Source organism: Arachis ipaensis, chromosome B2, assembly GCF_059453495.1.
Source record: "Arachis ipaensis isolate K30076 ecotype BB chromosome B2, ASM5945349v1, whole genome shotgun sequence".
Classification (NCBI taxonomy): Eukaryota; Viridiplantae; Streptophyta; class Magnoliopsida; order Fabales; family Fabaceae; genus Arachis; species Arachis ipaensis.
The window spans coordinates 12,614,211-12,625,817 of NC_142437.1; the positions used below are offsets into that span (position 1 = coordinate 12,614,211).

Genomic DNA, 11,607 nt, shown 5'->3' on the forward strand with positions numbered 1-11,607 from the left:
CCAACGGCATAGAGAGCGCCAATATTCTCATCAGCAGATCCTAGCCCTTCGCAACGAGGCCATCATGATGCATGAATCGTGAAAGCGAAACATTTAACCATTTTCTCTTTTTCAGACAAAAAGAAAATCCAATTTCACTTTTTTCTAATAAAAAATATGGAAAAAAGGAGAAGGTCAGATTATTATAGTATTCAATAATTTCCCATTTAAATAAAATAAACAAAAAATTAGATTTTAAAAATGGAAAGAAGAGAAGAGAAATGTTACACTACACTTTCATAGGAAGAAGCCACACAGCAGAGAGAGAATAGAAGAGAGAGAGAAGAGAGAGAGGAGAAGAAGCTCAGCCGATCGCCGCCGTGAAAGGTGAAATTCCGGCGACGCGCCGCCGTGAATTGGAAGATATTTCTCGGCGAGGTTGATTACATGAGAGAAGAAGTAAGCTCATGGAGAGAACTAGAGAATCGAAGAGATCAGCCATGGCGTCTTCCACCGCCGCCGGCAACGGTTTCCACAGACGCAGTAGGCATCGAACCATCGCTCTCAGGGAGTCCTCAGGTATCAACACCAGGATCTTAGTCTCCTTCATCATCATCTTCAGCTTCGCCTTCTTCTTATTCTTGTTTCTGTGTTGTTCGTTCTCGAAGTGGTTTTACTGTTCGTTTTTCGCAGAGGAAGGTGTGAACAAGAGAGGGAGGAGCAAGAGATTGAGAAGCTCTCAGTCGCGCAGGGAGGAAGGCGACGAGCACAGCACCGAAGAGAGCGTCGGAAACGAGCAGGACGACGACATAGTACAGCAAGACGCCGGAGCTACTGCGACAGGTTCCGTCAATACGACGTCGTCGTTCGCCGCCTCCGATCAAATTCTTCGCCGGAGCTACGTTCCGCCGCCGACGCTAAAGGTCACGGACGAGATGATCGGCGTCGCGGTTCCGAGGAAAGCTCGTTCAGGTTCTTAGAATAACTATTAACTAACTCTTCGTTTTCGATTTTTCACTCGCTTAGTGTTTTTATATTGTATTTGTATTTTTTTTTTCATTTGTTGCGTGCTTGTAGCATCTGTGAAAAGATCGAACGAAAATTGTGTCTCTGCAAGTGGCGGCGGCGGCGACCGGAATTTCCGGCAACAGTCGAATTCTCCGGTTGAGCCGGCATCTCCTTCTTCTTCGAGTGTTTCTGTGAAGAAAAAGATGGTCAGCGGAAGCTTCTTAATTTTCATTTTTCATTTTCAATCTGTTTGATTTTTCTGGAAAAGAAAAAAGAGAGAAGAAAAAGTGAAGTTTTGAGGCGTATGTTATATTATGTTGCAGAAAGCGATTGGTGATTCTTCTGAGACATTGAAATCGCAATCATCAGATATTGAGATTGAAATAGCTGAGCTTCTTTACGGTTTGAGGACTTCCAAGAAAAACGACACGTCGTCTTCTAAGGATGCTGGTAGGTTTGATCTTACAATTATTTTCCTAAATCTTTTGATCTTTTATGTTTTTATTATTCTTTTTACCTGAAAATTTGAATTGGAATTTATTACCAGATAAAAAGAAAGTGGAGGAGTGCAACAGTTCTCATGCTTTAGTACCTTGTAATTCAACAACAGCAGAGTTGGTTAGTGTTCAAACTGAGCAATCTGCAAGTGTTCATTGTCACGGTGGTAATGCAGTTGTTAACGAAAGTGGATCATCAGAGGCTCCAAATGATGTCATAGGGGAAGATAAGAATTCAGGTGCCGAATGTGGTGTTTTCACTGATGGAAGATCAGCCTCCCCTGTGAGGGAAAAGCCGAAGTGGCTCACCGAGCTGGATGTTGAGAAACAGAATTCAGCTTCAACTAAAGTGTGAGCACCAATGACCAATAATTTCTTTTTCTTTTTCCTTGTTATTGATTTTTCTTTTTGGTACATGGTTTATGATAGGAAGCAATGGCAATGTTTGATTTCACTTAGTGGAAAAAGGATTAGTTGATAGCTGAATATGATTATTGGAATAAGTGATTGTTGATCCCATTTCCTTGGTGCTGAATTTTTTTTAGGGTACCTACTGTTCCGGGGACCAGTGGCCAAAGAGTAGGCAAGTTTGAGATTGATCTGATGGTGAGGATCCTTTTCGTGTTAGCATTCATTCCGATTATACTGTTTCCCTTGGTTTTTTTCTGTCAAATATCTGAAGATAAAGTGCCTTTTGAACAGGCTCCTCCTCCTGTGATGCCATCCCCTGAAGATGACTTATCAAAGGGTGATGTCATACCAGAGACTAAACCTTGGGCACTGAATTTGGAAAAGGTAAGATGGTTGCCTTGTGATACTGAATCTAAATTATTTCTGTTAATTTTTTCCCTTGGCTCATGCTTCAACTTGTCCCAATTGCTGACGCAGAAGAGAGAAGATAGCAGTGCGAAGGTTGAAGACATGGAAAAAACATTTAAGAGAGAAAAAACTGCAGATGAAACAGAAGAGGCAAAAAAGGTCACACTTAGAGAAAGATGTGATGTGCTAAAACATGATTTGGAGAAACCAAACAATGTTAATGATACAAGTCCAAGCATTAAGTTAGAAGAGCAGAATAGTAATAAGGAACAATATACTAGATTATCAAATCCCAAAGTTGAGAAAACTGGTAAATTTTTTATTTTATTTTATTGTGACTTAATATGTGATTACAGTATATGTTCACTCTCATTCTAGCCTATTTATTGAATAGAAGTCTCTTAATGCCTTCTCTTCAGCTCAATATAGCTCAATGCCTCTATCAACTGCTGGATCGGGTCATCCAAACAGTCTCTCTTCCGTTGGGTATCAGATCATTATCCTTTTGTTCATTCTGTAGTCAAATTTTACTTAATGTTTGGTTAAAACAATAATGTCACTTTTCTAAAGGTAAATAACTATGATTGCCAGATGCACAATGCCTTCAGAGACAGTTTTTAAGATGGACAAAGCCACAGGATCATCGACAAAGTTTGAGGTATTAGGTTTTGTCACAGAATTTGTTCTTCTAGTCATATGTTTTCTTTTTTATTCTTATAGTTTCTCATATACCAATATCATTCCTATTTATATGGAGTATAGTACATAATTCCTTCAAAATTCAAACATGCAGCATGTGAAGGAAGTTCCTTCTCAGCCACAACCAAAGAGATGTGCAACCCATCATTACATTGCTCGTAACATCTTCTTACACCAGCAGTTCACAAAAATGAACGCCCTTTTGGCACCATCTATTGGCTCTGCTTCGCTGTGTGGCACAAAGCCCAACAATCCCTCGGCAGAAAGTTTGGTTATTGGGAAGCAATCTCAGAAACACCATGCAGTACAGGGGAAAGGGTCATCTGCCACAAGTGATTCTAGTCTTACGGCAGTTAAAAATTCTAATAATGCCAATCCAACGGATTCAACACAAAGGATGCAGCTCGTGCTCCAGCAAGGTTCACGTCCTGGCTCAACTAGCAATCTAGTGGTATGCACTTGTCTTCCAATTGCTTCAATACAGTTCAAAAATATGATGTTATCTATTTTACTGATTGCACAAGTAACCCTTATCTTGAAAAGTTGCGTGCTTTAACTTTGAATGTAGCATGCTCCTGCTTATTTACTTCCTCCGGGTCAGCATCAAGCATCAGTAGCAGCAGCTACAAGTCAGGCAGGTTTAAATTCCACCACCGGTGCTTTGTCATATAATAAGTCCCATAGTTCAGGTGCCAGATCTCTTGCTACCTCTTCAACTTTGCCAGCAGTAGCAGCTTCAATGAGCTTTAGCTACCCAAATTTTTCAACCAGTGATACTCCGTATGTGACAATAGTTCAAAATAATGGTTACTCATTCCCGTTTTCGACCTCATTGGCTGGGGCTAATGCAGCAATCAGAGGCGCAAACCCTGCACAGGCACCACAAATACTCAATGGGACTTGCTACCCTTCTCAATCAATTCATCCTCCTCAGCATCCACAACAGCACCCTCATTCACAAGTACTGGTTCCACCAAGTTATCCCAATCCAAGCACATCGAGCAGTTCATCATCATATAAGCAGTCACAGGGTGCACAGTTTAATGGCAATAGCATTTTGACCTCTCCACCTATGCAATCACAACAGTCACAAAAGCAACACGCCTCGCTGTCCCACCATCTCAAGCATGAAACTGAGGTTAACAGAGACAATGCCTCATCTGTTGTGAATCGAAAATCTTACCCACAGAAGAACGTGCATGGACACAACTTCACAATTCCAGCTCAGCCAGTGAACTTATCTTTCCGGCCATCTGTAATTTCAGACAATGTCGGTGGAAACAGCCGGAATATCAGTGACAAGCAACAACAGCAACAGGCTTCTAAAGGCGGAGTGGAGACTACACCATCTCAAGCATTTGCAATATCATTTGGTGCATATAATGGGACAAACGTTCCTTCAAACCTTAACTTCTCAGCTGTGGGACAGAACCCCATGATATTTCATAGCCTGCCTGATATTTCATGGCAAGGATATCAAGCTGCAAGTACACCTCATTCTACTCAGCAAAGGCCTTATTCAATAACTGAAGGGAAGAGTGGAGGTAGTTCTTCCCATCAAGAAGATGAGAAGAAAATCACTCATGGAAAATCATCAACCAATTATGGACCAACAACTCTTGTTTTTGATAATTCATCAAAGAATGTTAACTTTATGTTTTCTCCTTCAAACGGAAACTGGCCTAATTGCACTGTTGCTTCAAGTTCAGTAACAAGTGTGTCTTCAACTGCAATAACAAGTGCGCCTCTTTCTAGTAATGCCTCAAGTTCTCAAGAGCCATCATTGCTTCATCTTCAGAAGCAGTATGGTATTCAACAGTCACAGCAGCAGCCTGCTATGGCTACTTGGTATAAAGCACCATCCACCAATATCAATTCGGCTACAAAGTTTGCCAATGATATCCCTGTTTTCACACAAACTCAAAGCAAAAGTTCTACCCAAGCTTCTAACTCTAGGAGCTCAGGAAGAACCATGGATTCTCATCTTCATCATGCACCTGTTATAACATCTAATGCTCCAAACCTCAAAAGTTATTCTCAGGAGCAAGGAAGAATTTCACAGGGTCGTATGCAAATTTCATTTGGGGGAGATTACACAACCCCCCTGCCACCGCAAGGGCAACTAATCAGTAACAACCGACCTGTGTCTACAACAGTTGCAGGCACTCCACCTAATGGGGGCAATTTGATGCCAAATCCAGAGGGAAGGAAAGTTAGTTCATCGATGAACACTTCATCAGTGAACACTCAATCGCAACAAACTGATAATTCTTCTGCTGGGAGTGGTAAAAAATCTTCTCCAGTTTGTGGGAGAAATGTTCCTTCAATTTTAAGCTCATGCCCCAGCCAACTATCTGAGCTAAAGTATTAAGAAAATAAACTGTGTTGTACACCAAAAATAGAATTAGTTCTATAGAATCCCCTTGGAGGACTTGCTGATGTTGCTTCAAGCTCAAAGTGCAGTAGATGAGGGGTTACCTTTCCTGGTCTCGTGCATGCATTTGGGATGCAGGGTAATTTTGAAGGCACAGAAGATTTTGTTTCAGACGTGGCAATGTAGTTGAGGTACATGTTTATTTGAAAAATTCACTCTTGCACATATGATTGGTGGTTACTACATTTCTCTGTGTTGTAGGAATAGACAAAAACAGTTGGTGATAGTGCAAATTGGGATGCATTAGGCCTACAATTTTGAACTAGTTGGCACTGCTATTTTGGCATATTTCTTGGTTGGTTGGTTGGTTGGTTGGTTGGCTTAGAAGGGCCTTACATTATCAGGGGGTTCTAAGTAGTTTGACATATAAATTCTATTATGTAAATAAATATTATGTTTTTACTTTAGTTCCATAGCAGGAAATGTACTTATATTCATTTTTTAGTTGAAAAAAGCCTGCAATTATTTCTTTAATGTTCTTGATTTTTGTTATGAAGTTGCAACTTTGAGCCCTGAAAACTCTGAAACCCTGTTGGCATTAAATGCAACAAAAAAAAAAATTATGGTTTCTACACACCCATATTACAGTAGAATAATTTAATAATTTTTATGTACTAATTTACGTGAACCTCTGATTAATAAAAATTTTAAGAAAATAAGTTACAATGAATAATCGTTATTGTTGCAAGTTAATTTGTATCATAAGATACTTTTTAAATTTTTATCAATTGATATTGTAAAGTTGTTTTATATCGTCATCGTATATGTGAAAAATAACTGATAGTATAATAATATATAAAATATTTTTCTATTTATAATGAATAGAAGTCAAATCTATTTATATTTTATAAACAATGAAATGGAAAAACACATAAAACTTCTACATTATGCATGATTTCTTACCGTGAGCACTGTAATGTTATTAATTTATTATACCAAGCATTAAATTTTAGAAAATATTGTAATGTACCTTTTAATTTTTATATAGATCTTGCTAACATGTTTTAAAGACATATTTTATTAAAATTATTAGAAAGATTATATTTTCAATATATTAAATATATAAAACTTAAAATGTTTATATTATTATACTATTAAAATATTTTATACTGGGGTAGGGGGAAGTAGGTGCCACCTTGGCATTGTTGGGATGTCCTGCCATGCACAAGGCCCGGATTTTGGACTGAGACAGACTGAATATAACAGTTCTTTCCTTTTGTCGTTTGAAACAGAATCAATCAAAGTTTGAGTCATCATGTATGCAATAATGTGACACAGTGACACACTGTCCTACTTGCATAAAACTGATTGATAGGAGATAGCAACTCTACTAATCTAGCATAATTATTAGGTATTCTTGATGTCATTAAAAAAAAGTGCAGGGGAAAAAGGTTTGAGGTCATTGTCCGAGGAATTTTGCAATGCGCATAAAACAAACAATGAGAAAAGAAAGAGGATTTTCAAAGATGATAAGTTACTCTCACGCATATATCAAAGCAACAAGGTGAAAACGAAAGTGTTACAAATATATTTTGCACCCGTTGGCACGAGAGAGATATTTACCTGAGAGAATCGAATTTAATTTTGATGTATCAGATAGGGTCATTAAAATAGTCGAGTTTGTCGGATTAGTTTGTTTAATCACTTTAAATGAGTGGTACATTTTTTTTCTTCTAAAATTAAGTCATTGAAAATAAAATGTTCAATGGACTTCACCTTATTAACCCGTAATTAAACGGGTTGGCACGAAAAATAAATAAGGATAAAGTATATTTTTTATTCATGAAATTTACTAAAAGTTTTAATAATATCTCTAAATTTTAACTTGTTTTAAATTTATCCTTAATGTTTTCGATTTGTATCAATTTTATCCTTATCTTTAAATTTTTTTGTCAAACTATGGTCAACATTAATTTTTTCCAATAACACCCCCAAACCCTATTATTCTCTTTCATCATCATCTCCAAACTCACTCAGCAACAGTCCCATCCGACCATCCCTCACTCCCTCTCTGATTATCTCTTATGCCGTGTAGTCTACCTCCAGAACAACTCCCTCTCCAGCCACCTCCCTCCGCCGCTCCTCAACCTCACCAACCTAACCTCGCCAACCTCCAGCTACTCAACCTCGCTCACAACCTCCTCTCCGGCACGCTCTTCGGCCACATAACGAACTTCCTCTAGTACCTCGATTTGTCTTGCCACATATTTTTCAGCGACGTTCCAATGAACTTCTCCTCCAAATCTCAACGCCAGCTCATCAACTTGTCCTACAATGACTTTTTTGGAGGGATTTCGGTCACCATCGGAGCTCTAAAGAAGCTCGAGCATCTCTGGCTTGACTCCAACAACTTCCATGGGACCTTACCTTCAACACTTGCAAACTGAAAGATATAACGCCCCATGAGAAGAGAAGGTTGTTGATTCCCAACATGATTCCAACGAAGATGATAAAGGTAGAATCTTTTTGTTGAAATTTTTGAGAACATGCTTGAAGATATGGTACCCACAAAGAGAAGAAAGTAATTGAGAATCAGAAGGGACATGTACCTCTTTTATTTGTTATGGAGTTTTGATCTGTTGTTGCATGGAGCTGTTGTTGTGTTTTGTTGTTGTTGATGTTGCCATTGCCAATTTTTTATTTTGCTTCTTCTTCTTAAATGTTGATGGATTCAATTTCAAGTGCTTCGTAGTACTTGTTGGTTGGAGCCATGGTTAGGGATCGGTGATGGAATGTTGGGTCTTGTAATGGAGTCTTCTCCATGAAAGAGAGAAGGAGGATTTGATATACATTACTTGCGGTGGCCGGAGTTGGGGCGCAAACGGCAGCGGGGATATTGGGTAGTTATTGTTCTTGATGATGATGAAAGAGAGTTCTTGATGATGATGAAAGAGAATAGGGTTTGGGGGGTGTTATTGAAAAAAATTAATGTTGACCATAGTTTGACAAAAAAATTTGAAGATAAAGATAAAATTGATGCAAATAGAAAACATTAAGGATAAAATTGAAACAAATTAAAACTTAGGGGTATTTTTGAAACTTTTAGTAAACTTCAGGGACAAAAAATATACTTTATCCAATAAATAATTTACCAGTTAGCCTGTTAAAATTTTTTTATTCTTTTTTTTTTTATCTACAAAATTTAACAAAATTTTTAACAATCTCATTCAATTACCTAAGTTTTGACTAAAATATCTTAAATTCCAATATAATAACTTACTATTAAAAAATGTAAAAAATCCAAATTTTATTTTAGTTCAAAAATTGAATTTTCTATTTTTTAATTAAAATGCATATTTAGATAAAAATTTTAAAAAATAAATGAGTCAACCCGTTAAGCTCTGTGAGCTTTTTCTTAAGAATTATTCTCTACATACAATTGTGTTTTTCATACAAATTTTTACAAGTTATTTATATTCACGCGCTTCATATCGTTAATGCGCATTCTTCTTCTTCTTCTTGTTACTGCACGTTCTTCTTCGTTATCGTTGTCATCAACACCACATCTTCTTCCTCCTCCTCTTCCTCATTCTTTTTTTATTGAAATTTCTTCTCCTCCTTTCTTTTTCTCTTTTTCCTCCATCATCAGTTATCTCATTGTTGAAGATAATGAATAATTCAGGTTCAGATTGTCAATTGAACCAGAACGAAATTGATTATTGTTTTGAATCCAATCAAGTGGCTGAGGTGTGGTTCAATTCAGAAGAAAAAAATGTAGCATTAGAAGAAATATTTTTCTGTATTTGCAGCAAATTTGGGTGTAACATGAAGATATTTGGGTGTAACATGAAGATATTTGGGTGTATTTTAAGAATTTTGGGTATATTTTTATTCTGATAAGTTCTATATAATTCAAAAATCTTCCTCTTCTTCCTCCTCATCTTTTATTGCTTCTTTTTTTTCATCATCAAAACCATCTTCTTCTTCTTCTTTTTCCTTATTCATCTTCTTCTTTTTGTTTTACTTTCTTAAGTTTCTTCTTGTTTTACTCTCTTAACAAGAATAAAATCAAACAAAAAAGAAGAAGAAACACATAATGCTGTAAAATTACTTGGAAGAGAATGAACTAACATTCATTTAACTAAAAAAAAGAAATAAGGAAAAAAAGAAGAAGAAAAAAATGCAGCATTAGAGGAAATATATTTCTGTATTTGCAGCAAATTTGGGTGTAACACGAAGATATTTGGATGCAACACGAAGATATTTGGGTGTATTTTTTAAGAATTTTGGGTGTATTTTTATTCTGATAAGTTCTGCATAATTCAAAACTATTTCTCTTCTTTCTTCTCATTTTCTGTTACTTCTTCTTCTTCATCTTCTTATTTCATATTCTCATAATTCTTTTTGGGAGGAAAAAATCAAACAAAAAATAAAAAAATACATAATATTGCAAAATCAATAGAATGAGAATGAGAGAAAAAATGCAGCAACAACAGCAATAAAAAAACGATAATGAAGATGAAACATGTGAAGAAAAAGGAAGAAAAACGCAAAGAAGAAGGAGAAGAAGAAGAAGAAAGAGGAGGAACGCAACGCGCGCTATGAAAATCGTTGAGTAGTGCGCGTGTTGACACGCTCATATGGGTGGGCGTCCTTTTTATTAAGTTTGGCGCAATTTATATGACTTGTAAACCAAAATAACTTGTATGTGTAGCACTTCTCTTTCCTTAAATGGGTTGGACTTCTATTTAGAATTTTATATTTATATAATTGCTCCGCCTATTTAAGTTTGCAGATTTTCAATTCAGGGTCAATCCATTTGATGCATATACTATCAGGAAAAATGAGTTTACACAACAACTAATCACGGAATATAACATGACATGAGATACATAGACGGATCAAATTTTAAAATAATAAGACATGAACCCAAAATATATGCATACATATTTTTAAAATAGAGCATATTAGTTATTCACAAAAAAATAACTATTAGTGTAATATATATTGGTGAACTCTGCTAAGGAGTCAATGAGTAATCTTGACAATGCATATAATAAATTTTAAATTTAGCCTAATACAAGAAAAAAAATTCAAACAGTTATTTCAAAAAAATAACCATCTCAATCCTAATTTACTAATGGAATTTATCCAAACATTCTCTTCCCCTAATCTCTGCTATCTCATCCTCATCAATCATCCCACCTCTTTAGCATTAGAAGTTTCCTCATCGGCCATCAAACAACCATCCAGGTAGTTATTAAAATAATTATTCAATTACCTAGTGAAATGATCATCCATCATTTATTAATTGTATATACTTAAATTACTCAAACAAAATAACCATCTAATTAAGAAATAAAACAACCATCTCCATACCTAGTGAATTAAACATCCAGCATCTAAATTCGTCCGTTGATGTATATACCTTGAAGACGTAAATGGAGCGAAATCCAAAAAAATCAAGTTAACCGAAAATCTCCACAACACCATGAAACAAAGCACTTGCCTTCTTGATATCTTGAATCCGATACACCAGCCTTCTCGCCACATATCTTTGCGTCACTCCACCATGAAACTGTTTTTAGGTTTAGGACATCTGGGAAGTACGCTGCACCTGGCCACACTTGACCCAAGAAGGGATCCCCATCGTGCTTGATGAAAACATCATTGGCCATTCCTCTTTGGTATACGCCATAGCTTGCATTAACGGCAATTCCGGAATCAACGATCACAACGTACTTCATTCCAATGATGTGTATCTTGTCCAAGAACTCTAGAAGCTTCGGACGAGGGTAGTTCATTGGGTTCAGCGTGAAGTCCTTCTTCCCATCCATGTGATCGTCGTCCGTCCATATCACATCAAGTGGGATTTTAGCGGGTGTTGCAGCGGCAAGGGGGAGGTACCGATATGGCTGCGGATGGATCTGTCCCCGCCACAGATGAACACGTGCACGAGGCTGGCTTCGGTGTTGTCGGCATTCTCCTCCGACGGCGTTGGCACGGTCGGCGTGGAGGGGTGAAATGCCAAGGGTGAGGCACGAGAGGGAGGGGATATCCGGCGGTTAATATGAGATTAGAGTTAATTTAACTACTAATTCTAATTTTTTAAATTTCAAAATTTGAATTTAAATAATTATAAATAATTAATTAAAAATATAATTTTTAATTTTTAAAATATATTTTTTTAAGTCTATTGTACACATTGTTCACAAAAGTCATTGGTTTCTC

General features: G+C 36.8%; 1 protein-coding gene across 5 annotated transcripts; it reads left to right on the top strand.

The window, feature by feature from the left end:
• Nucleotides 1-217: 217 nt before the first annotated feature.
• LOC107624954 (protein TIME FOR COFFEE) lies at nt 218-5,910 on the top strand. Of its 5 annotated transcripts, none has more exons than XR_015905159.1 (13): nt 238-558; nt 673-951; nt 1,057-1,193; nt 1,311-1,437; nt 1,535-1,835; nt 2,030-2,090; nt 2,187-2,279; nt 2,373-2,613; nt 2,723-2,789; nt 2,895-2,961; nt 3,097-3,453; nt 3,571-5,567; nt 5,638-5,910. XR_015905159.1 is itself a non-coding variant. In XM_088504841.1 (13 exons), the coding sequence occupies exons 1-13, from the start codon at nt 447-449 to the stop codon at nt 5,371-5,373; spliced, it is 3,501 nt and encodes a 1,166-aa protein (XP_088360967.1). In that variant the 5' UTR covers nt 238-446; the 3' UTR covers nt 5,374-5,910. The 5 variants fall into 5 exon arrangements, 3 of the variants coding, with proteins under 3 accessions (XP_016182945.1, XP_088360967.1, XP_020971106.1); XM_088504841.1 differs by having other exon boundaries at nt 3,571-4,889; nt 5,034-5,910; XR_015905158.1 differs by having other exon boundaries at nt 266-558; nt 648-951.
• The last annotated feature ends 5,697 nt before the right edge of the window (nt 5,911-11,607 follow it).

What these genes read in the sequence shown, in the direction of transcription:
- LOC107624954 (XM_021115447.2), top strand. Translation starts at nt 427, where the DNA reads ATGAGAGAAGAAGTAAGCTCATGGAGAGAACTAGAGAATCGAAGAGAT. An exon ending in TCCGAGGAAAGCTCGTTCAG is followed by an intron (nt 952 to 1,056) that starts GTTCTTAGAATA and finishes GCGTGCTTGTAG; the next exon opens with CATCTGTGAAAAGATCGAAC. An exon ending in GATCATCGACAAAGTTTGAG is followed by an intron (nt 2,962 to 3,096) that starts GTATTAGGTTTT and finishes TCAAACATGCAG; the next exon opens with CATGTGAAGGAAGTTCCTTC.